The 26,959-nt window shown below is 39.0% G+C and overlaps 1 protein-coding gene across 7 annotated transcripts in view; it reads right to left on the bottom strand.

The window, feature by feature from the left end:
• Positions 1-26,959, bottom strand: part of PTK2 (protein tyrosine kinase 2) — a 282,896-nt gene that overhangs the window by 207,214 nt on the left and 48,723 nt on the right. For 2 of the 7 annotated variants that reach the window (XR_015555941.1, XM_087447402.1), the window contains exon 1: positions 2,598-2,916. The exons of 2 other annotated variants lie outside the window; for them this stretch is intronic. Coding sequence is in view for 4 of the 5 variants with exons in the window: in XM_087447402.1 (XP_087303528.1) it covers positions 2,598-2,697 (100 nt within the window). In the remaining variant the exon portion in view is untranslated. Of the gene's footprint in view, positions 1-2,597; positions 2,936-26,959 lie in introns of those variants that run through there. 3 more of the 7 variants (XM_087447400.1, XM_087447403.1, XM_087447407.1) reach the window with 2 other exon arrangements.

Below are 26,959 nucleotides of genomic sequence, written 5' to 3'. Positions count from 1 at the left end.
TTCCTAACAACCAATCTCTGATCTCTCTTTAATCCTTCCCAATCTTCCAAAAAGATGAAACAAATAATGTATATACTGATATAACCAAAAAACTATCCAAGCAGGGCTTTCTGAATTCAAAAGCCTTGCAATCAAACACAGCACTGTGAACATTTACATTTACTTCAATACTCTGAATTAAAAGTCTCTTTAAGCCTAGGAAATTATGATATAGTTGAACACATGTTTCAACAAAGTCCTCTTAAATACGTTAAAATATAATCTTCCATGGGTGGGATCTAAGGTGGATTCTTTACACCAAATTCAACAGTACCATAAACTTTATTATAGAAAAGATCCCATAGTGTTTTAAGAATACTTTAAAGGTTTCAATTCAAAGTATACAAATATAGGTCTGTTCTATTATTTTTAGCCTGTTCTAATAAGTATTTTATACTTATTAAATTGTCTTCTTAAATTGGGACATAGCTGTTTTTTGAGGTTAATGTGACTGACAAAATCAAATGTGAGGTTTAGAATGTCTAACCCCAAGTAGAGATTTGTATACTCTTTGGATTAGAGTTTTTTAGTCTTTATCTACAAGTCGTAACTTTTATGCTTGAAAATAACCAATTCAGCGAATTCCTATAGACCAATATCTTTGTCTTTACCACATAGCGAAATTAACCAGAATAAAAACCTAAGGTTTCCTGCCTTTCTGTCCTGGTGCAAAAGGGTAAGCCGAGAAGGGGAGAGGAAGTGCACCAAGATGCCTGCGTGCAGCGTGCTCACTGTGGAAGCAGTGTGCTCTGCCCCGCGAAGGGAACAAACTCCTTAGCGTTGTCAGAACCTCCTCCTGAACAATCTAAACACAAAAACATTCATCTAAGGAGATGGCCTGCTCCAGCCCTACAAACAGACTGATTCTGACTTGGATGCTGTCTTACCTTTTTCCGTCTTCGGCATGTCTGAGCTCTGCTCTCGTGCCTAACCCTGACCTCTATCAAAATGACATTTCAGTTAAAAACGCCTCTACTCATTTGCTCTGCCAGTCTGCAAACATAACAGAAAAATAAGTTGTCTGGATCAATTACTTGGGATGAACAAAAACACTACAATCTCTCTTTTCTTCCAAAGTTCATATTTCTCAAGTCACTTTGAATTTTTAAAAAATCCAGTAGCTGATTATTTAATATCACATTGCTACTGGATTCATAGATCTTGAATCTAGCTTAGCTTTCCGTGAACGAAATCAGAGCCTTACTGTTAAGGATCAGGGCTAACAGAGAGCTATCACACCATGGAGGTGGCATTATGCAAACGAATCCCAGCAAGTCTAGGAAAAGACCAAATTTTCAACAAGTATAGAACTCTTCGCCTCTGAGCACTCATTACCAGTCATGCTCAATCATGTATACAGTCCTGAGGTGAGAAACTGCAATTCTACAAAGTTCCCATACCCAACATCCTTTAAAATTCAGGAGTTTGAATTTAACTCAGCAAACTCTTTACTCTGAAGATCTTATTATATAATCAAGTGCCAGGTGCTTTGTTCAGACAGCATCCTACTAAAAGAGTTCAAACATCATGTTTTGGAAATGTTTAAAAGCCTAGAAAAGAATTAATAGATGATGACGACAACTCAATAAATGGAAACCACTGTAATGGTGAAACTGTAGTTTGGTGCTGACACATCAATATCCTGGTGGTACTAAAACTGCTAACCGAAGCACTGAACGGACTCAGTCTGAAGCTCTGCTTACAATACCACAGCTCTTTACCAAGTGCAGCTTCCTCCTTTTAAACACCTTTCCTAAGTGGAGTAACATGATATTTAAATATATTTTTTAAAATAATAATAAATACATGTATTAAATTCTTCATTAAGGACTTTATCTCTCAGGTTAAATATTCACTACTACTTTAAACAAAGCAACTAAATGTTTTCATACATGCATTATATGGCATTTTTAACTTCTAAACATGCTTCCAAAATACTGTATTGTTACAATGAAAATGCCACATTTTATATTTTTATATAAATAAAAACCCTAACAACACTAAAATGGAAAATTGTGTATTCACAGCATTGCTGACCCTTAGTGATAAGCCCATCTTACAATAATATGGAGTTTCAAATCAAATACACAATCTTTACAGAGAGTAAAGGAAATCAATTTTTGCAATATGAAAATTCATGTTACTCTTTTTTCCTACAGTCCTATAAGTTAAAATTAGTCTCTTTATTCTTGAAAAACTCCCACATCACAGAACGAATACGGATGTCTTGATTAAAACACACAACATAAAACTTTAAAAGACATGGGACAGAGCATAAATAAGACAGTTTACTCACTTAAAATGCATTTCCATAAAAACGGAATTTACTATTTTATTTACTGTTTGACAGACTGTAATTTTATTTACTATTTCAAAAGCTGTCTAATTGGTTTTATGCAATAATTGCACACCCATACCACATCAATTTCCATTTTTTCCTTAAATTTTATTACAAGTCTACTTGAAATAAATTCTGAAAAACTCTTATCCACCTTTTTAGTGCAAAAGAATGAATTTAAAGAAAATTTAAACTGAACAGATTTTTAAGTTATTTATACCTTTAGCCCAACACATTGGAAATGGACTACAGCCGCTCTTCTCCATACAGATGGCACCTGCTGGTTTCAGGGCCTCTCGGCCCGCCAGTTCCAACAACATAAACTCAGTCCTATAAAGATCAAGCCAGGAGTCCGCACACCAAGTCCCAGTTCATCGCTCCCACAGGATTTGCTTCGATCCACAAGCAAGACTAAGTTTCCCCTGTGTGCTCCTTTTTCTCAGAGCTTGAAGCAAAATTGGGAGGTGTTCCTTCTGTAATACTTTCCAGCAGCTTGAAGAATGCCTGTCAGTTACAGAATCTCCTCTCAGTTACAGAATCTTCTCGTGCTTCCGCAATCTGAAACACAGACCATCCTGGCCAGATTAAGCTACTGAACAGAATGAAACCAGCTAGTAATGTGACCCCACGGGTCTGTGTTCCTAGATTCATTCAGGGAAGGGGAGAGAGAGGGAGGGGAGAGAGGGAAAGAGGGAGGAGAAAAAGGCAGCCAGTAGCCAGCACCTTATTAATATGCTAATTTCACCCTTGTGTTCAATTCATCTGGCAGACTCCTGTTTACAAACCTGACAGGCAGTCCTAAAATTGAGTAAGCTACAAATCAAGTCTGACCCAGCCATGTCTGTAGATGGCTCCTCAAACCACGTTTGTTTTCAGTCATGCTTTTGGCATTTTACCAGCCTACTTCTGACCTTACAGTTAAAATAATTACCTTGATGAAATAAGAATAATTTTGAAAAAACATCCTGATCAACATTAAAAACAAGTCTGTAAAAAATATGTCCAGAGGAACTCTATTTTTGAGGTAAAACATTTTTCCAGATTGATACTTTAGTATTAAGTTTGTAAATTCATAAAAACTAGAAGACATAAAAACAAGAATTTGAGGTTGCCAGATTCTTTTAAAATTAGCTTAGGGAATACTGAGAGATACAAGATGCATGGTTTCTTTTCTTAGCTTCAAAATATAAGTGAGTAATAAACTCACTGAAGAAGCAGGACAGAAAAATAACAACCTGTCCTAGCAACTTTTTTAAAAAATGCAAAGCTACTCATTTTTTCTATTCAGACTGAGAGATAGTCAAGGCCATCTAAAAAATTTAGTAATTTGAACACATTCCACTTGAGCAGTAAGATAATAAGCAACTAGGATGCTGGGGCTTTTGTTGTCTGAGCATACTAATACACATTCAAGCTCCACACAGTTTAGCTCTCCTAATGTATAAGTGATTTTGTTAGTAGTAAATCCCATAAACTAATAAAAAATCAAATACTTTACTTAACTGAGAACATGACCGAGGCTTTATGAAATCACTAACTTCTGAAAACAAGAACTAAACAAAGGCTGAGAAAAGGTATGCATTTGTGTCCAGTGACGCCACCAGACAGTTGGTTTCGTTTCTAACATGCTCCTCTTGATGTCAGCTTTGTCTCCAGGCTCCTAATAGTAGCCAGAGCTCAAGTGACCTCTTATACGCCCCAGTGAAAACACATCATTCACCAGTGTGAACTCTGACCCCAGGCAACACTGGGAAGAACAAGAGCTCCAGAAAAGCACAGGCAACCAAGCTAGAAAAAGAACAGAAGAAACAAGCAGATAGACTAATCAGAATACATGAAAAATACCCTCTGCTTCCACCATGACTGAGGAGAGCCAGGAGATGAAGGCCTACTGCTGCCATGGGAAGCACCAAAGCAACCCATGGACGAGTCTGACACCTGGCTCAGCCCCACGAGAATGGCTTAGGGCTTAATCTGAACCATCAACTAACAGACTGTGCAAATAACCCAAGCAAACTGTGAGTCTCTCTTGGAACTTACGACTTTCCAAAGTTAAAAAATAAAAGCTACCTTTAAGAGTTACCGACGATATTCTACATATCAGAGAGCAATTCCTCTAATCTTCACATCTAAGCACAATCAGTGCTATCACATCCCTTTTAAAGACAAGTGAAGACAGGGTCATACAAGTAGGAAGAGGACAGCATCAGTGAGCCCACCCACTACCCAGGAAGCCAGAGGTCTTCACATACACCACGCCCCAAAAGGGTTTTTGAGCCAGACTGGATAGATGCCACGGTACCACCTGCCCAGAGAAGAGAGAGGCTGGGGCTAATGCAGGGGCATTGGAGGAAAGGACAAGAGACAGACTCGGGAACTTTTTAGGATGTAGAAAGTGAGTGTGGAGAATGAGGAAGAGGAAAAGCTGTTTCTGATTTTCAAGTAACCAGTGGATGGCAGCTTTCTCTCCCACCCCACCAAACTAATTTATATTTTATTTCAATATCCAAATATCACCTCCTGACGTACAAGGTCCTGAGGGTATAAAAGACGACAAGATACAAAGAAGCATAAATTCCTCCAGGCCAGAGAGCACAGTGGCCGACTGATGAAGCAGAGCCCAGACGCAAGCAGCGGCTACGGAAAAGTTAAGAACCAATCAGGCCACTGCAAGCAAGGGCAGATGACAGTGTGAGAGAGCAGAAGAGGAGGAAGGTGCCACTGCTAACAACAACAAAGTGCAACTATACACCGGCTACTGTGCCAGATGTTTTTATATATAAAACAATCATGTTCACTCCTTAACGTAATCCCAGCAAAGCAGTTCCTTCCCCATTTTTACAGAAGAGGAAAGTGAGGTTCAGAGAGGTGAAGCAACTTGCCTGAGGCCAAAGAGCTGAAAAATTACCCAAGTACTAGCTAGCTTGGTGAGGTCGTTACTATTTTCTTCTTGCTAAATTTGAAAACAAATTATGCTTTTAAATTCCCAATCCATGACACAGAACGGGAATGACCTACAGTTAATGGCAACATAAGTGAACAAAGTAGTCCCTTTATGCTCTTATTTATGAAATTCTATATACTGATATAAAGGCCATCATTCATTAAAAACTTCTGTAATTTTTAAAACAAACTCCTTATAGTATCAGTACAGCTGAAAGCAACTCCAGAAGTCCTACTTAACAAGTAAACTCTTAATTAAAATTCACAGGAAAGATTACTATTTGCTCAGACCCCAAACCTTAGTCATCCTGGACTCCTCTCTTTCTCTCTTACCTCAAAGCAGCCCATGCAGATCCCACTGTCCTTGCCTTCAAAGTATATCCAAACCATGTACTTGTCCCACGTCAGGCTGCTGCCCGCTTCCACCTGGAACACAGCTACAGGGCTCCTCCTGGTCTCTGCTTCCGTCTTGCTGCCCTACACGCCACTCTCAAGCAGCAGCTGCACTGACCCTTGCAAAGCACCCATCACACCACTTCACTCCTCTGCTACAACTCAGCGACAGTTCCCCAGTTCTCCCAGAACAGGCACCTACGCACTTAGCACAGTCTGCAAGGCCCCGTTCGAGGCGGCCCCTCTCCTGTCTACACCCTACATCTCAGCCTCATTTCCTTGCTCCCCTGGTTTCCTTGGCTGCAACCCCACTGACCTCCCTGCTATCCTCTGCCCATGCCAGGCATGCACCCACCTCAGGGCCTTTACACTGCCTGTCCCTCTAGGGGGGACACTCTTGCCTCAGATATCCACACGGCTAACTCCCTTTCCTCTGCCAAGTCTCTGCTCAAATGTCACCTACTCCACGAGGCCTATTCAGACCACCTCGTCTAAAATTGCATGGTCCACACCCTCACCCTGCTTCGCTTTTCCCACAGCACTCACAACTTCTGAAATACCCCACGACCTGTTTGTACACTGAGTTTACTGTCTGGCTGTCCCCACTACAAGGCAACCTCCACGGCAGGAAGGAGTTTTGTCTGTTCTGGACATAATGTCTCCAAGGCCTTATCACTAAAATGGTTAGTAAGACGTGGAGGCCAGATTCCACACATCCTTCTGTCACCCACAGGTAATGAGCAGAAGGCAGAGGGAATTTCTAGTTTGCTTTATAGACCACAGCTACCGAGGAGCTATCTAGACATTCTAGACGTCAGAGCTGGAGACTAGGCTCAGTGAGAGCAGGGCCTGCCTCGGTCTTGAGCACTGCTTCACCTCCAAGACTCAGCACAGGGGCTTGATAAATAGTTACTGAATAAGTGAATTAAACAGTGTGAAAACCTTGCTTTTGCAAGAATATAAGAATGGAAGAAGAAAAATTGACAAAATCTAAGAAAACCACACGGACCGCCTCTTCCCATCCCACATAAAAGAGAAATCACGCAACTGTAGTATTGATACTCCTATCAGAACTTCCACTGCAAATTTACTAGAGCAAAAATGACAACAGCGTGTGAGATTAGATAAAAGTTACTAGAAGGCTAACAAACAACGCTATGAGCAAGATGAGAAAGCAGAAAAAGTAATTCCAAAACCCTTGATACACTGTACAATTTTGTCCAATCTGGCTTCCCTACAGAAATCTCACCTAAACGAGAAAGTCACTGGGAAAGAACTATTAAGAAACAAACTGCTTATAAATGTCACCAACAGCAGATCACAAAAACACAAGTCTGACTTTCACATTTCTCATATAGGTCTATGGTTTTATTTGTTTGCCTTAAGTAACACCAAAACTTCAGGACAATACTTCTTGGAAGAGTCAAGTGCTGGTAAATGCTTTTATGTCAGCTAATAGGAGGAATGCAAAAGAAAAATATAATTCATATTATATATACATAATTCAAAATTTATCTTCTCTTGCCTCTTTAATGTTTGAATCAAGAGTTACCGATTTAAACAAAATCAACACTTTTAGAATATGGTACCCTCCATTAGCAACTGATAATTACAATATACCCTAACTTCTACAAGTTAGGTATCCTATTCTAAGCTTACTTCATTTAAGACTCATAGAATTATCATTTCTGTGTCATTGTGTCTCACTGTTTCCACCATAAAAACAGAAATAATTTTTCTGAAAATTTTACTCTATCAACAAAAATTATGACTTGGTGGGGACTAAAGAAATTCAGTCATAATAAAGGATATAATCACCTTCTGAAGACAAATAGACAATAGGTCTCAACACAACATTCTTCAAAAGGTGATGGTATTGGTATTATTTGCTTTCCCTGCAAAGCTTCATAATAATTACTACACCTCCCTCCGCTTCTCTGGAGGAACCCCGGGGAAGCTGAGGTAGAACCTGAATTTGTAACTGGAAGATGCAAAGGGGCCCCAGTTCTACCTGTGAGACTAAGAAAGAATCATTTCACCACCCCGAACCTCAGTCTGTTCACCTGTAAAACAAGGACAATGACAATACCTAACACTTATTGAGTACTGACTACATGCCAGTTACAAAACAGCATACTAGAGACACTGATAATAATGAAAAATAATGATGACGATATAATGATGACACCAAGTTAATGCTTACTACGTGCCAAGCCCTGTTCTAAGTACTTTTAAAATCCTGACTCACGTAGTTATTAATAACCAACCCCATGAGGTAGATTCTATTACTCCCATTTCACAGATGAAGAAATTGAAGCACAGAGAGCTAAGTAACTTGTTCAAGGTTACAGAACTTCTACGTAGCAAAGCTGGAAATCAAACTCAGGCAGTCAAACTCTAGTCTGCATTCCTCACCAATGTGCTACAGTGCCTTACACCTATTTTCTCAAATAATACTTCCAACAACCAACTAAGGTAGATGATGTTATAACCCACGTGACATGTGAACAAATTGAGGAACAGAGAAATTAAGTAACATACTAATATCACAGCTAACTGGTCAGTGGCAGGGCTGGGATATGCACCTGCACTTGAACACCAGCCAGCCCACACACTTAAACCACCACCTATAACGTCATCTACCTCTAGATGCTGCAAAGGTTTCCAGAGAGATTCAGGCCTCACTCAGCCTACAGAGGATGCCTGAATCACAGTGAGGTCCAAAGAGACAAAGGAAGGAAGAGAAGAAACGTGCCCACAGACAGAATATAAGATAGATGAGCTGCTCTCATCGCTGTGCAAAACCCTAATTCACCAAATCCTGAAGCTCATGTGACAGTCATCTGGTGTCAGCAATCCTGCCCTGGTACAAACTCAGTTACGAGCCATTGCAGTACATGCTGGACATGTAACCAGTACCTGAGAGATGCATCAATATCACCAGGAAATAGAACTAGTGAATTAAGCAGCACTGAGATATACGAAATAAAAGAGAAAATGCAATTACAAAAAGGCAGAAAATTCTGAACTTATTATTAATCCAAACAATATTGAACAAGTATTTTCACAGACACTAATTAATGGCCACTTCTTATTTGTTTTGCCATATAGGAGATCAAAGCTAAATACTAGGTTTAGAAACTGCTGGGAGGTTAATCGTCATCAAGTTTAAAAGAAAAATAAGACCACTCCTAAAATCTGTAAGGAGATGCCACTTTGGTTTTCCAAATATAGTGCTAGAAGCATCATAACAGCGGACAGGACAAGAAACTCACCAAAATTTTCATGCTAACTATGTATGTTATAAAACAGAGGGGTTTTTGTTTATATTGACCAAAATAACACAAATACCAAAAGGCAATCAAGTAGTTTTTCATTCACTCCTCAAACCAACTTTGACATTTTTATTTTACTGAACGTGCATATACACATTCAACTTATTTTATCATTTCATCACTGTAAATTTTTTTAACTTACACATCCAATTTATCCCTACTCTGATCACTCACCTTATTTAATAAATAGCAACAGTACCAAAGGACTGCCATTCCACGCCAGATAACTGAAGCAGAGACCACCTCTGGGCTGCTGCTTAGAAATCAGGCTTTGCAGCGGCCGTCACACAGCTCTAGTAGGAAGGGCGGCTGGTGTCCAGAGGACCCCTGGTGGTGAACGTGAGCCTCTTATACAAACTACATGCCTCAGCTAGAGTGACAAATCAACAATCTACACTTTAAATGATCCCTCATTATGACCTCAAGAAGGAAACTGTTTCTATAATTTGACCCTATACGCAGCTTTCAAGAAATATCAGTAGCATCTAGAATGGATCCATTAAGCCTTACTCTAGCCATATTCTGAGTAGAGACATAAATGAGATAGCTTCTCTTCCTTCCAAACACAGCCACACAGTGGCTGGTTTTGTCACTGCCTTTCTCTATGCTTTTGGTTTTGTCACACTGGTATCAAGAGCTATTGTTCCAACTTAGCAAGTAATTTATGGAGGCATTTTTCCAATTATACCTCAAATTTTTTATCATTAAAAAGTGTTAAAACCAACTTCACACCTATTAGGATGATTACTATTAAAACACACAAACAGAAAATAACAAGTGTTGGCCAGGAATGTGGAGAAACTGGAAGCCCTGTGCACCAGTGGTGGGAATGTAATAGTGCAACTGCTACAGAAAACAGTATGGAGGCTCCTCAAAAAGCCAAAAATAGAGCTACCACATGATCCAGCAATTCCACTCAGAGTATTCATCCAAAACAAATGAAAGCAGAGTCTTGAACAGATATTTGCACACCCATGTTCCTAGCAGCACTCTGTCAAGAGGTGAAAGCAAACCAAGTGTCCATCGATGGTTGAATGGAGAAATAAAACATAGTGTATATATACAACGGAATATTATTCAGCCTTTAAAAGGAAGGAAATCCTGTCACGTGCTACAACATGAACGAAGCTTGAGGACATTATGTGAAGTGAAATAAACACAAATACTGTATGATTCTACTTATTTGAAGTATCTAAAGTAGTCAAACTCATAGTAACAGAGAGTAGAATGGTAGCTACCAGGAACAGGAGAAAGGGGAAAAACGGAGTTGTTTAATGGGTACAGAGTTTCAGATTTGTAAGATAAAAAGTTCTGGAGATCTGTTTCACAACAATGTGAATATACTTAATACCACTGAACTGTATACTTAAAAATGGTTAAGATGATAAATTTTATGTTATATGCTTTTATCACAATAAAAAAACTTAAAAAATGTTAAAATCCCTTTAAAAGAGTGAATCTCATTTATATCTTATAACAAATCAGCAAATATGATATAATTACATCTACTTTTGTAGGTGAGGAAAAATGCTTTGAGATGTTAGGAACGTACCTAAAGTGCAAGAAGCAGGAAAAAGAGAAAGACAATAACCAGTTGTTGACCAAGGACGTGACGCTAGTCCAACACTGTACAGGGGGCTTTATGTGGCTTTTCAAAAAAAGTTAATCCTTAATAAACTTTGAGATAATTACTGATAAATATACCATTTTCAAGAAAGAGGAAATTCAGGCACAGAGAGGTAAAGGACTTGGGATAAGTCAGCCCTTGAAAATGTCAAAGCCACATGGGACTCCAAAGCCCAAATCATTTCATCTTAAACCTCAAAGCTCAGAGTTGTCCATTCAGTTTATTTCAAGTATTTCCTGAATCCCAACCTGGGCACATACTAGATATGTGACCTCAGGCACTTTTTTTTTTAACCTCTCTCTATAACTTGGTTTTCTCATCAGTTAAAGTTAAAAATAGCATCTACCTTTCACAGTAGTTATAAGAAGTATTATAAACATGAAGGGCTTTGAGAGAACTTCATTATTAGTGCATTACTCTGCATTTTCTGTGCTGGTGCAATGAACTGAGCACTAGGCATCCCAAAATAATTGGGACAGAGACCCAGCCCCTCAAGAGTGCAGAGCCCAGGAGAGAAGACAAGCACGTAAGTCACAGTACCCACAGTTCCAGCTTCTGGTAGATTGGTCTATGAAACTTCCAATAATCTCCTTTAAGGTTTAAGGCAGTTCGAGGCTTAAATGATCCACAGGTTTATTTAAAATACTGAAAAACTTGGAATAGCCTACATCTTCTATCAATAGAAGGGGAATAAGTCAATCAAGTTTGGAAAATTATGTTTGCTGAAAATTTTTAATTGACATTAGAAAATATTAATGAAAAAAGCATAATATAAAAAGAGTAAGGCAACTCTCAGTCCTAAAATGCAAAGATTTTCAAGATATATATTTTTTAAGTAACAAAAAAATGTATAGGGGCGGTCCAGTGGCATAGCAGTTAAGTTTGCGTGCTCTGCTTTGGTGGCCTGGGGTCTGCAGGTTGGGATCCCGGGCGCGGACCTAAGCACCGCTAATCAAGCCATGCTGTGGCAGGCATCCCACATATAAAGGAGAGGAAGATGGGCACGGATGTTAGCCCAGGGCCAATATTCCTCAGCAAAAAGAGGAGGACTGGCAACAGATGTTAGCTCAGGACTAATCTTCCTCACCAAAAAAACAAAAAAAACAAGGTATACAAGAGTCTGTACAGTGTGACATTTTGGGGTAAAGCAAAAGAAAAACACATGTACATATGCACTTCCTTGTGTATGCACAGAACATCTCTGGAAGGTTACACAATTATGAACAGTGAATCTTCTAGAGAGAGAATACAGTAGAAAGAAAACAGGGTTAAAGAAGGGGCGATTTATGATTCATCACATATTCATTTGAATTTTGTACCATGTATATTTCTGTTCAAAATAATAAATGAAAATAAAAAGTAACTATTTTAAAGAAAGAATATCTAGTGAAGTCACCAATATTTAGCAAGTAAACAATCCTTTCCAAATAACACACCGCTGGTCAAATAATCAAAAAAGAAATTAGAAAATGTTTAGAACAGACTCATAATAAAAACAGAACATCAAAATCTTTAGGATGTAGCTAAGAGTACTTAAAGGGAAATTTATAACTTTAAAAAGTGCTTATATTTAAAAGGTAAGAACATCAACTGTCTACGTTTTCACCTTAAGAAACAAGAAAAACATGAACAAATTAAACCCAAAGTAAGTAGAAGACAGAATAAGAAACGGTGCTGTATATTAGAGCATGCGGCAAAAGGAAAAATGAGTAATACTGATCTTTATTTAAAATTTTGGTATCTTGTTCATCATGGATTTTTTGCATTAATTTATTATTTTTAAAAATACTGCATTAAACTATTATTTATCTCGATTACTGATTTTTTTGGCGGCCCCACAAATGCCTCACCAGAGTCCTGGCCCTGCCTACACACACGCATTCCCACACTCCACTGTCTCCCACTGGCCCATCCTCCTCAAGCCCAAGGCTCCCCTCACCCAGGGCATATCACCCAGGGGGTTTGTGAAACTAGAAATATTTCTGCTCAAAGCATGTTAGATACAATCATTCAATTTTAAAAGTTTCCTTCTGAGAACAATAACAGTATTTAATGCTTCTTTTTCAAGGACTAGACCACAGTAACTAAACTGTCAAAGCCTTATCTATTTTATTTGAAACAGTTACAATGCATTTTTTACACTGGACCAGCAAACTCTTGAATTCATAAATGCTTGAACTTACATAAAGGAAGCAAGTCCTAAAAATGTGTTAGCAAAATCAATGTTTGATTATGGATATTTGCACCTCCTCTGATATAGCAGAAATCATACATTCATTCGTTCTGATTCTAGTCCAAAGATCCTGAATAACAGCAGCAGCAACTCAAATCCACAAGCCAGACAGAACCCCATCATGGCTAGATAGCTGCAAAAGAGGAGAGTTTGTTAACAGCTGACTGATTAAAAAAGGGGGAACCAGGAATCTTTTAAATCCAGGAAATTATCTTCTTTGGAGAAATGTCTGTTCAGGTCTTTTGCCCATTTTTTAATTGGGTTGTTAGTTTTTTTGTTGTTGAGATGCATGAGTTCTTTATATATTTTGGAGATTAAGCCCTTATCAGATGTATGGTTTGCAAATATCTTCTCCCAATTGTTAGGTTGTCTTTTCGTTTTGTTGATGGTTTCCTTTGCTGTGCAGAAGCTTTTTAGTTTGATGTAGTCCCATTTGTTTATTTTTTCTATTGTTTCTCTTGCCCGGTTAGATGTGGTGTTTGAAAAGATGTTGCTAAGACCAATGTCGAAGAGCATACTGCCTATGTTTTCTTCTAGAAGTTTCATAGTTTCGGTCTTACAGGAAGATATACAGATGGCCAACAGACACATGAAAAGATGTTCAAAATCACTAACTATCAGGGAAATGCAAATCAAAACTACAATGAGATATCACCTCACGCCCGTCAGAATGGCTATAATTAACAAGACAGGAAACAATATGTGTTGGAGAGGATGTGGAGAAAAGGGAACTCTCATACACTGCTGGTGGGAGTGCAAACTGGTGCAGCCACTATGGAAAACAATATGGAGATTCCTCAAAAAATCAAGGATAGAACTACCATATGATCCAGCTATTCCACTGTTGGGTATTTATCCAAAGAACTTGAAAACACCAATTTGCAAAGGTACATGCACCCCTGTGTTCATTGCAGCGTTATTCATAATAGCCAAGACTTGGAAGCAACCTAAGTGCCCATCAAGGGACGAATGGATAAAGAAGATGTGGTATATATACATAATAGAATACTACTCAGCCATAAGAAACGATGAAATCCAGGCATTTGTGACAACATGGATGGACACTGAGGGTATAATGCAAAGTGAAATAAGTCAGAGGGAGAAGGTCAAATACCGTATGATTTCCTTCATTAAGTAGTAGATAATAACAACAATAAACAGAGATTGGATTGGTGGTTACCAGAGGGGAAGGGGGGAGGGAGGAGGGTGAAAGGGATAATTCGGTACATGTGTGTGGTGATGGGTTGTAATTAGTATTTTGGTGGTGAACATGATGTAGTCCATGCAGAAACAGAAGTACAATGATGTACACCTGAAATATTTACAATGTTATAAACCAATGTTACTGCAATAAACAAAAAATTAAAAAAAAATAAAATAAAATAAAATCAGGAAATTAATCTCTAACAATTCTAATGAAAAAAATAGATTTGAGATTTCTGAATCCAAGATGGATGCAACAGTGGCAGTAGAACAGCATTTCCTGAGCAAAGTGTGAAAAGTACATAAAATACAATAATCAGAGAGCTGCTAAGGCAGTGAGAACCAGAGGGGCTAAGACTTCAGAGGGTGAGGAACCACAGAGGCTGAGCCGGTCTTCTGAGCTACTTTCACCTTTGGTATTTATTTCCCAATTCTGGGAACAAGGAGGCTGAGAATCCGGGCTCTGCACCCACAGAAAACTGCTGCCAGAGGACAGAAAAACAAGCAAGGTTTTGGCAGGCTAACAACCTAAAAGCAAATGTAGTGTATTTATCACAGAACATTACTCAGCAATAAAAAGGAATCATACTGGCACAGGCTACAACATGAATGAAGCTTGACAACTGTGCTAAGTGAAAAAAGCCAGATACAAAAGACCACATATTGTATGATTCCTTTTACATGAAATATCCAGAACAGGCAAATCTATAAGACAGAAAGATTAGTGATTGCCTAGGGCTGGGTGTAAGGGGGAATGGAGAGTAACTACCAATGGGGATGAGGTCGTGTGGGGGAAACTAGGAGTTTACTTTTAATTTCTTACAATTTTAAACAAGGTTGGATCAAAGAATTATTAGATTTATCATTTATTTTCCACAGTAGTTACAGTTCCTTTAGGAATTTTAGTTTATTTGCATGTCTCTCTTTTTCTTGGTTGATTTTTTTTTCCCCCCCAAAGCCCCAGTAGATAGTTGTATGTCATAGCTGCACATCCTTCTAGTTGCTGTATGTGGGACACGGCCTCAGCATGACCAGAGAAGCGGTGCGTTGGTGCGCGCCTGGGATCCTAACCTGGGCCGCCAGCAGTGGAGCGCGCCCACTTAACTGCTAAGCCACGGAGCCGGCCCATTGGTTGATTTTCTAGACACTTATTTCCAGATACCAACTGGTAGCTTTTATTTGTTAAATACATTTCAAACTATATAAAACGATATATTCTTTTTTTTTACTTTAGCTAGTACGAGGTGTGTTTCTGCCATTTGCAACTCAAAACTTCTTCACTAATAAAAATCACAAACCTAAGTCCTGTCAACTAGCAACATTTTCAATCATCCAAAACCCATCCTACAAGGGTTCTTCTTCCATTTGCTCATCTGAGAATTATTCGGTGGGTACCTACTATAAGTCAAGCAGCGTCCTAGATACCATGAATCCCTCAGTGTCTGTATAAAGATAGGGATATACACATGTAGGATGTGCTGGTAAATATTTAACAACTGGCTCTGTGTGGGGTGAGGGGCAGAAGCCCCAATTTGTGGTCTTTGCTGACTTCTGTGGTATACATACACCCACTGTATTTGGTTTCAAGCTGCCAATGTGGTATCAACCAGCCTGCACCAGCTCTAGTGTAACACACACACACTTCATTTCTCTGCCCTCATGGAGCTTACATTCCATGGGGGGAGACAGAGAACAATAAAGTCATACCTAATTAAATTATAGATTTATGTTGTCAAGTGACAGGTGTTATTTTAGACATTACCAAATTCTGCGGGGTAGGAAGGATAGGCAGTGTGCACACAGGAGAGTGCGGGTTCCAACGTTTAAGTAAGGTGGTCAAGGTGAGCCTCCCTGAGAAACACTCATACATTTGCACATTGAAATTCAAAACCACACTTTTTATTTTTGTTTGTTTATTTATTTTTGAAATTTATAAGAGAATCACACAGTATGTACTCTCTTTGGGGCTTAGCATTTTTCAAAAATCACGTTTGTGAAAAGCATGCACTGTTGTGGCATGTCATTTCACAGTCGTCGATGAACAGTGGGCTGTCCAGTTTGGGCCCTCACCAATTACGCTGTTGCGACCAGTCTCATACAGGTCTCTTGGTACACATGCACACGCATTTCTGATCTGTGTGCACCTAGGAATGGACCCATTGTCAACGTGCATGTTTAATTTTATTAAGTACCACCAAACTACTGTCCCAAGTGGATGTACAAATTTATATTCCCATCAACTGTGTTTGAGAGTTCCCACTGCTCCGTAACAGTCTAAACCAAAGTGAAACAAATAAACCTCACTTTCAAAGTGGGGGTATAACCTTAGAGAAGAGCCGTAAGTATTCTAAAACACAGTAATTTTACAGCACATCCCAGGTATGATACAGCCTATGGAAAAAAAGAGCTGTCACGAAATCTTGAACTGTTTTTAATAATAATATAAATAAAACCAAGATGAAGCAAAGGAGCCATGTTCAAATGCACTCAGGTCTTGATTAACGGTAATGCTGGCACTGTTATTCTGAAACTATACACGAGTTTCATATATATGAATGATGAAAAAACTACACAAATACGCTAATGTTAAGAACCAAGATTTTAAGAGAGAAATGAGATACAAATATAAAACCAAAGAAGTAAAAAATTTTAATCTTAAGTTTAAATAGAAAGTAGTAGGATAAACCCATGATTTACTTTTCTCTTTCTAAAAAATTCCTATTTCCTATCTCTGTACCCTAAAAAGGTCCAGAAACAATAACATCCCGGCATTAACTACCACAGTATCCAGATTACAGTCTCTAAATACTACTTTCCACTAAAAGGAATCAAGGCTCCTTAGAGAAATGGCTGATATCAGGTCCGTGGCAAGAAACGCACAAATCAAGCCTGGAACATCTTATAGTGCCTACAAACAAGAAAACTATAAAAAATTACTAGAGTCATTTCCAAAGGACACAGAAGACACCTACAAAGGGCAACTTGACCATCAAAAAGAATAATCATTACAGTAAGTTATGTGTATGTATGTATGCATATATATATATATATATATGTGTGTGTGTGTCATCTTAAAGCCTATGAGTTTATAATACTAAAAAATAATTCTCACTTAGTCACCAATGGATACTGCTAGGGCACCAACAAACTCATTCTGAAAACTAATTAAAATAAAAGAATTATAGGGGGCCAGCCCGGTGGCACAGTGGTTGAGTTCATGCACTCCGCTTCAGCAGCCCGGGGTTTGCAGGTTCAGATCCTGGGTGCGGACCACCACTTATCAAGCCATGCTGTGGCAGGCATCCCAAATATAAAGTAGAGGAAGATGGGCATGGATGTTAGCCCAGGGCCAACCTTCCTCAGCAAAAAGAGGAGGATTGGCCACAGATATTAGCTAGCTCAGGGCTAATCTTCCTCACACACACACACACAAAATAATAATAATAACAATAAAAATAAATGAATAAGAAAGAATTATGCATTTATCCCACTTTGTCTGCATGGGCTACATTTCAGGGTACCCAAATAGTTAAAAGAAAAAAAACAACTCCAGGGGCCGGCCTGGTGGCGCAAGCAGTTGAGTGCGTGCACTCCACTGCGACGGCCCGGGGTTCGCTGGTTCCGATCCCAGGCGTGCACCGATGCAGCACCTGGCAAGCCATGCTGTGGCGGCATCCCACATAAAGTGGAGGAAGAAGGGCACGGACGTTAGCCCAAGGCCAGTCTTCCTCAGCAAAAAAAGAGGAGGATTGGCAGATGTTAGCACAGGGCTGATCTTCCTCACAAAAAACAAACAAAGAAAAAAAAACAACAACTCCAGCAAATAAGTGCAGAAGGCATGATAGAATCAGATCACTGTTTCTGCAACTCTAACACAATGCAGGCGACCATCACCAACGGCTGTGAAAGCCAGTAGATGGAAGAATCATGCTGCCATCTGAACAAACGATTAATTTCACTGTCCCTAAAATGGGGAGGTGAAGGCAACAGCAAGTATTCTTGCCCCCAAAGGTGAACTCAGTCTAACTGAACTTCTAACAACCAGCTTTAAGAAACTTATGAATTAAATGACATCACGTGATACAATTAGCCAAATTCAGAATGTGGGAAATTCTACAGGACAAAGCATGGTGTCTTCAAGAATACCAACAAAAACTGTGATTTAAAGATAAAAATGAGGGGCTGGCCCTGTGGCGTAGCGGTTAAGTCCGGTGTGCTCCACTTTGGTGGCCCAGGTTCACAGGTTCAGATCTCAGGCACAGACATACACCACTCATCAAGCCATGGTGTAGCTTGACAAAATAGAGGAAGACTGGCACAGACATTAGCTCAGCGCCGATCTTTCTCAAGCAAAAGGGAAAGACTGGCAACGATGCTAGCTCAGAGAAAAATCTTCCTTGCCAAAAAAAATAAATAAATAAAAATGAAAGGATATAAAGCAGGGAGTGGGAAATGTTAAAGATTAAAAGAGACTGTAGAGATATGCCAACTAACAGGTAAAAGGCTTTTTTAAAAGAAAATTGGGAAATTTTAAAAATTAAACATTACCTAGTTTTATTAGGGAAAAATTTTTAAATTACTTTTAATTATGTGAAGTATAGTAAAGGTATTGTGGTTATATTTCTTATCTGTTAGGGATACATACTGAACTTTTATGGATGAAATTAGATGATTATATGATGTCTGTGATTAGTTTTGAAGATTTTATTTATTTTTATTTTTTTTCCCCCCAAAGCCCCAGTAGATAGTTGTATGTCATAGGTGCACATCCTTCTAGTTGCTGTATGTGGGACTCAGCCTCAGCATGGCCGGAGAAGCGGTGCCTCGGTGCGCACCCGGGATCCGAACCCGGGCCACCAGCAGCAGAGCGCGTGCACTTAACCGCCAAGCCACAGGGCCGGCCCTGTGATTAGTTTTAAAATACTCCAGTAAAAAGAAAAATCTGGGAGAGAGGAAACAGATTAAACAAGAAGGGGACAGTGTTGAAATTAGGGTTCATTATCCAATTCTCTCTACTTTTATGTATATTTCAAATTTTCCACAATAAAAAGTTAAAAAAAAAGAACTGAAGGAAACCCACCACACAAATCCACTTTTCTAATAGCCACTTTGAGTAAGGATGAAGCAGCACTACAATTACAATGTTATAAAATAACACATAATCATAAGTCTAGAATCAATCAGAAATTAATAAAACATGATCACAATTGTTAAATATGTACAGCCAATCAGAACTGTGCAAGTTTTAAAGAAAAGGGGAGGTCGAAATAACTTTTAAGCAGTACATAAATATCTACTGTGTATCTGTTAGGCAAGCAGTCCATAAATGACAGAAGCAAAATGGAACAAAAAAGCCCACATTTTTCACCCATGAAATGTCCCAGGAGATGGCTCCAGCACACACTATAGCAGAGGCTACTCTGGAAACAACTGTTCACATTAACTACTCTAGAAGGGATCAAGAATCAGGATGACAATTCACCAAAGGTACAGCCCCTGCTGGTCCAGAGGTAAGCATATATGTCTCATCATAACTTACTCTGGTGGATTCTTCGAGAGCAATAAACAACACCTAGGCTAAGATGTACTTGTGGCTCTCTGGCCAACCACTGACCATGGACAGGTCCTCCCAGAAGAAGTTACCTCACCTGCTAGCAAACGGGGTTATCCTGTATTAGAAACAAGGATGACTATGAAGGAGTCAAAGCCAAGATTCAGTTCTAAACTGACTTCCAAAGCCCTATATCTGAGATAGGGTTCGAAACCCACAAAAGTGAAGATTTTTTAAAACTGTGCTGACCACGTTCGTAATCTTTTTGTGTGTGTGTGTGAGGAAGATTAGCCCTGAGCTAACATCCATTGCCAATCTTCCTCTTTTTGCTGAGGAAGATTGGCCCTGAGCTAAAATCTGTGCCTATCTTCCTCTATTTTATATGTGGGACGCCAGCACAGCATGGCTTGAAGTGTAGGTCCGCGCCCAGGATCCAAACCTGTGAACTCCAGGCCGCCGAAGCAGAGCACGAGAACTTAACCACTATGCCACCAGGCCGGCCCCACCACATTTGTAATCTTAATTCTCACTGTGTCATTTTTTAAGAGTAGGTCAGAACCTTATAGTTTTCTGAATTCAAATCTTTTTTTAACTAATACGATCAACTATGGGCAAACCAGGAGGAGGAGCAACAGGCATTTTAATTTTTACACATCTAAATACCCTGAAGAGGTCAAGAGAAGAAAGCACAGATAAATCAATATCATCCTCAACTGTTAGCAACACACCAAGCAGTCACAAAGTCTACAAACGGCTAAAAGGGGAGGCTGGGGAGGGAGCACCACTGGAGGAAAGGAACTCCAACCAGAGGCAAAGGGAACCACTTGTTGGGGCCCACTTCCCCTGGAATGCTAACTGTGGGGACATTCCTGCCTCCTGCTGTTACCATCCAGGGACCTTTAGCTGACCTGAGACAAAGACCAGATCTTGACCTACCTCAAGGACAGTGTGTAACCAATTCTGACACAGAAACTCCTTAGCCTTTGCACACCTCCAAGAGCAAACGTAAAGAAGCGTCTCAAAACCTGTCCAAGTCTCACAGTCCACGGCATTCCTTCAGTGTACTACATTTCAAAGGCAGATGAAGTTCTAAGTCGAAATACTATATAAAATTTTCAACTTAAGTCCCACAGAAGTTTTAAATCTAAAACATTATGTTTATCTACAGCTCTTCAATCCATTAACATAAAAGATATTCTAGAGAACTTTTTTTTTAACTTCTAAGAAAGATAATCTTTTAGGAAAAACCTTCTTTCAGTTAATTAAATAAAGCCATGATACTGATTATTGCTCTTTTGGGATGTGGCCTTTCCACGCATCTTATAGCTAACAAAGTTGTTCAAAAACAAAAAAACTAAACATCAAAAACAGATGAAAAGATAATTAACAGCAACAACTGAAAACATCTGAATTCTGATCCTAGTTAAAAAAAAAAAAGACCGAATTATGAAATATAGGAACATGGATCTCCTATAATACAGGAGTTATTTTAAAATATATATACGGGTGGTTACCAGAGGGGAAGGGGGGAGGGAGGAGGGTGAAAGGGATAATTCAGTACATGTGTATGGTGATGGGTTGTAATTAGTATTTTGGTGGTGAACATGATGTAATCTATGCAGAAATAGAAGTACAATGATGTACACCTGAAACTTTTACAATGTTATAAACCAATGTTACTGCAATAAACAACAAATTAAAATAAATAAATAAATAAAAATAAAAAAATAAAATATATATACATAATTTGCACATTTTTTAAAAAATCTATTTTACTTCCCATTAAGTGACTAGGGGGAAAAGGGCCAAAAAACTGCAAAAGTACATATTTAAATTTTCTTTTTATAACCGTTATCATATACTTTTATATTTATTTCCTGGGGAAACTGTAATTTACTTCAGCTGTGGTTTTAAGTATTTCCACCCCTGTTGTGCTGAGAAAAAGTTATGACTTTGTCTATATAAAACGTGTTTAAATTATTTATGGGAGAATGTATATTTATTTTTTGCTATAAATACATATAAAGCCTGGATATAATTACAAGTGGTTTAAAGTATATTCCTTTCATTGGCATCCCTGAATTACTGTCTAAAAACCACCTTTGAGGATACGAATTTCGTAATGTGTATTTCCCAACCTTTTTATGGAAATCAAATACTATTCTTTAAATAATAGCATTACCACCGCAGGGTTTAATGTAAAATGCAGGGTGTAATGTAAAATGTAACTACATATTCCTAGTCCGAAAATACATCAAATACATTCACAGCTGTTTACACGTGATCGCAAAGGTACAATCCATACTTACTACTGTCATCTTTCCATACAGTAGTTGACTGAAATTATGTCTTCTGTTGAAAACTATACTCAGTACAATCTCATTCTTAATATCCTCAAACTTAGCTGATCTCCACCTCATTCTAAGTTACCTAAGAAGACAATACACTCCTCTTTGTGTATATCTATCCCTAAATCTACAGTAAATCCGTTTCTTTGTCTCCTCTTAACCAAAGTCAGACATTGCAAACAGAAGACACCCAACACTAAGTCCACTGTGAAGTTAGCTGCATCTAAGGAAACACTGCCATTTAGGTCAATTCCTGGCAGCAGTCACCATACGTCCTAAAATAAAAAGAACCATCACGATTATTGTGTAAATGTCAGGCAAAAATTTGACCATGCTTTTTATCCTCCTCTTCCCAATAACATCCACTTATGAACCGACTCTATTTTCATAATCACAGTATTTCTACATAAAAAGCTACATGCTGCCCTCCTCTCCTTTCATATCTTCTTACTTAAATAAGAGTCAGGTGGGAAAAGGTGGGGGTAGGGAGCAGACAGAAAGGAAGATACATCTTCTTCAACTGGCTGAACAAGCTTCCAGACATACATGCCATAACAGAAAATTAACTTCATTGCCTAATAAGTAAAAGTATATCCTAACCTTTAAATCTGAAGATTTACTCAAAAGATTAAAAGTCAGGCTCAAGAAAACAAATACATTTTTATTAATTTTTAAAAATCTTGTATATATTCACTAATTCAAAATTTTTCATTCAAGAACTTCACAACAGAAGTTATGACAAAATTAAGCATACATGAGTGATCAAAGTTTTCCCAAATACATCACTGCTATTGACGTATTACTACCATAAAGTAGTGTTCGGGTCTGCACACTGCAAGTTCAGCTCCAGGACTGACCAAGTCTGGTGCCCTCGGTCCACCAGAAGATGGTAAATTTAGGATTGATGGTTTCCACATAAATGCAACAGGCAGCCTTCATGAAGACTGCAAGTCCAGGACAAAACTATCCTTTTAGGATGCGCAAATCTTTCCCAACTAAGTCTTAAGTACGGGTCTGGCCATGAGGCCTAGAAGTCACATTCAGTCCCTCATTCTAGGGTATGTCCTAATCTATGTCATACAGAGGTACCCAAACACCATTATTCTACCGGGCTTTTTTATTGCAAAGCAGCTGTCACTAGTATATAAAAACTAAGTGGTATGTACACATTTATTCATTCCACAGTGTGATATTTCATAAAATGTTTACATAATGAAAAATTATTTTGATTAATACTCTTACTGTTCCAGCATTAACTATTAATGATAATCTCAATTTCACAAATTAACAAGGATATTTTTTAAAGGGAGAGATTGAGTTACTAAAATTTACATCAAAAACTAGGAGAAGAGCCACGAATAATTCCAAATCTCCAACCAATCATCTCAAAGATCAGAGGGAAGAAATGAACAGCAGCAGTACAGAGCGCAGGGCCTGGGTCACTGCAGGCACGCAAATGTGTGCTCAACGAATGAGGAAGTCCTCCCACATTTTCCTTCTCTTCACATTCACTCATCACTAGCCCAGCTGTAGCTACTCTTCACACACACTAACATATTACTAATAGGATGGGCAAGTAACTGGAAAAACAGACTTTTGCTTGAAGGAGTTGGGATTAACTGTTATGTTCATGACAAACAACACAACTTTTGGTAAACCAGGCAAAAAATTCTACTTTGCATTAAATGCAGTGCAGAATAAGCCAAATATCTTAAACCAGTTTAAGAACAAAATAACTAAAATGAAAGTTTTACCAAAATAAAGAATAGATTTCCCTCTGTCAAAATGGAAATTACTTGAGATTTTCTAGACAGTAACATCAGCAGCTAAACTAATAATAAAACAAGTACAATTTTACCACATTATTCTCCAGAAAATTTAGAAATACAGCATAGGAACAGTTTGCCATTAAAAGGCACTGAACTAGGGATACTCACTTTAGCCATGAAGGAGAAACTAGTATGGAAAATGCCCTCCCCTGGTAAACAAACAGGAACATGGACAAACTCCACGAAACGACTTTTTCAGATCCTGAGACAATGGGCAATTGGGACTATGATCCCTGAAAGAAGGGAAATACTAAAGCTGACCCCCATCATCTCCCTCTCTGTCTGGGTGGGAGCAACCTCGGACCACGGCACAGGAAGGGGAAGCCAAGCAGAGCACAGCAGCCTCAGTAAGCTGAGCAGAGAAAATTTCATTTTGGGAAGCTGAGTGAGCTGGAATTTGCAAGGCAGAGTATTGGAGATGAAAAAGTTATAGAAAATGAGTTTCAGAAATGTGCACGAAGAGCCAGAAGACAAGGGAACAACATGTTTAGCACTCTGAAAGAAAAAACTGTCAATCTAGAATTCTACACCCAACAAAAATTTCTTTCAAAAATAAAGATGCTTGTCAAGAAAAGAATGGATAAATAAGATATGATAGACTCATACAATGAAATACTACTCAGCAATAAAAAGGAATGAATTACAGATATACACAACAACATGGATGAAAACTCTTACACAATCATACATACTACATGATTCTGCTGACATGAAATCCTAGAACAGGCAAACTGATCTGAAGTGGAAAGAAAACAGTAGTTGTCTCTGGGGGGACAAAGGGTGGGGAAGGGACTGTGAGCATGAAGGAACTTTTTGGGGAAATGATAATGGTCCATATTTTGCTAAGTGTTTGGGTTGCAAAGGTGTATGAATCTGTCACAGTTCAGAGAATATACACTTGAGTTTTGTGCATCTAGTATATACATTTTACAGTAAAAACACTGTAAATGAACAATGAACTCTAATAAATAATATGTATCCTGAAGTACTCAGGGTAAAGTATATTGATACCTGCAATTTATTTTGAAATGCACCATAAAAAATAAGATGGTTTACTGGATAGAGGGATGGATAAATGGATATTTATGTCATAAAGCAAGAACAGTAACATATTATAGGTAGAATCTAAGGGGTGGGTAAATGGGTATTAACTGTAAATTCTTACAACTTTGCTGTTTGTTTGAAAATTATCATACTGAAATGTTGAGCACAAAAATAAAGATTAAACGATTTTAGAGGGAAAAAAATTAAGGCAAAAGTGAGCGTGGGCCTTCCAAAACGGTCACATGAAGAGGATGGAGCAATTCCTCCCACAGATAGTTATAAAAATCAGTCAAGTTCAGGAAAAACAACTATTTGAAGGAACTGGAAAATGACCAAAGGCAGGCCAGAACTTGAGAAGAATTTACTCTCAAAACTGCCCCTGCATCTGGTACAAACTGTGAGTTTGTCACTTTCCTGCCTGGGAAGACTCTTAAGCACCAGCTCTGGGAGGGCAGGACTGCAGCTGTACTGTACCATCTTAATATGCAGTTGATTGGCTGTAAATTTAAGGGGAAAATTTTGGAAACAAGAGGGCCGTGAAATGCTGAGATCCAAATCTGAACAAAAACATTGCCCAAATCCCTGGCAGACTGTGCAACTATGCATATGCAGGAGAACCCAGGAAGCCCAGGGCACAAACTAGAGGGGAAGGCACTACCCTGAAAAGCAGAGTTGCCCCCACTGACATCTGCCAGTTTGCTGCTCCTCTGACTACATACATTTCCCAACCCAGGGCCAGCTCTGGTGGCAGAAAGCAAAAGCCTCACTGGCATGAAGTCTCAAAAGAAAGATATGCAGGGGGGCGAGGGGGACGCTGGCCCAGTGGCATAGTGGTTAAGTTCGTGTGCTCCACTTCGGCGGCCCAAGGTTCGCAGGTTCAGATCCTGGGTGCGGACGTACGCACCACTCATCGAGCCATGCTGTGGCAGGCGTCCCACATAAAGTAGAGGAAGATGGGCACGAGTGTCAGCCTAGGGCCAATCTTCCTCAGCCAAAAAGAGGAGGATTGGTGACAGATGTTAGCTCAGGGCTAATCTTCCTCACAAAATAAAAAAAGAAAGAAAGAAGGATATGGGGGATGGTGGACCAACTGAAATTTAGGGGACAGACGCTGGAAGCAGGGGAACACCAAGATAAACCCCAAAATCTGAGAATAAATTCTACCCCAACCCTGGACTGACCACCAAAGTACAAAGGTGCATGTGCGAGTCCCATGGGCCAAGCTTAAAAAAAACAAAAAGCAGCAGCTGGAAGGCAATAAAAGTGACCAGACACATCATCAGCTGAACACAGCAAGAAAGATTTTTACATCTTGAGTACACGTGTGCACGCACACGCACGCACACGGAAAGGGCCAAGAAGCAGTGACACCTGGTGGCAAACGAGCACACGTACCACTCAGACCTTGGCTTCTAAATTCCCTTTCCCACTAAAAGAAAACAGTGCTACTTGGAGAAATAGCTGATTCCATGACAAGGCAGAGAAATTACAAGGAATGCTGGGAATATCTTACTGTGCCACAAAGAAAGAGAGTGCTCAAAAAATAATGGAGACACGTCAAAAGGACACAGGAGATGATCTGAGGGGATGGCCAAATCAGGGAGAATTCTAGCATCAAAATGAGTAATGACAGTAATGGATTATAAGCCACTGAATCAAATAAAAATCCCTGAGGATGCCAAACTGATACTGGTACTGGTACTGAACGGATGAATGAATGAATGAGTGAACAAACTAGGGAAAACTCTTCCTTACAGTAGAATGCCAGCTGATAAATGAGAAGAAAAGGCAGCATTAGGAAATCACCATTTCACAACTACCTAGTAGTAACTGTTTCAAGCAAGAATCACCAGTGGGTGACTAACCTATTAGTTTGAAAGTTTGAAAGGTCACACAGTCTCAAATATCTGCCTACAGGTTATTCATTAATTACAAAGGATAAATGCTAATCTTAGAGTGGAGAAATTTGGCAGATACCATCCTAACTTGATCACCTAAGATGACTAATTCTCAAATTTTAGAATACATCAAAATCATTGTGAAGCCTTGTTAAAAACACAGCCCCAAACCCTAAGT

The sequence above is a fragment of the Ceratotherium simum genome, chromosome 23 (genome assembly GCF_057802395.1).
Source record: "Ceratotherium simum simum isolate JZ-2026a chromosome 23, ASM5780239v1, whole genome shotgun sequence".
Classification (NCBI taxonomy): Eukaryota; Metazoa; Chordata; class Mammalia; order Perissodactyla; family Rhinocerotidae; genus Ceratotherium; species Ceratotherium simum.
The sequence above is the reverse complement of the archived record's forward strand: the minus strand, read 5'-3'. Positions and strand labels throughout refer to the sequence as shown.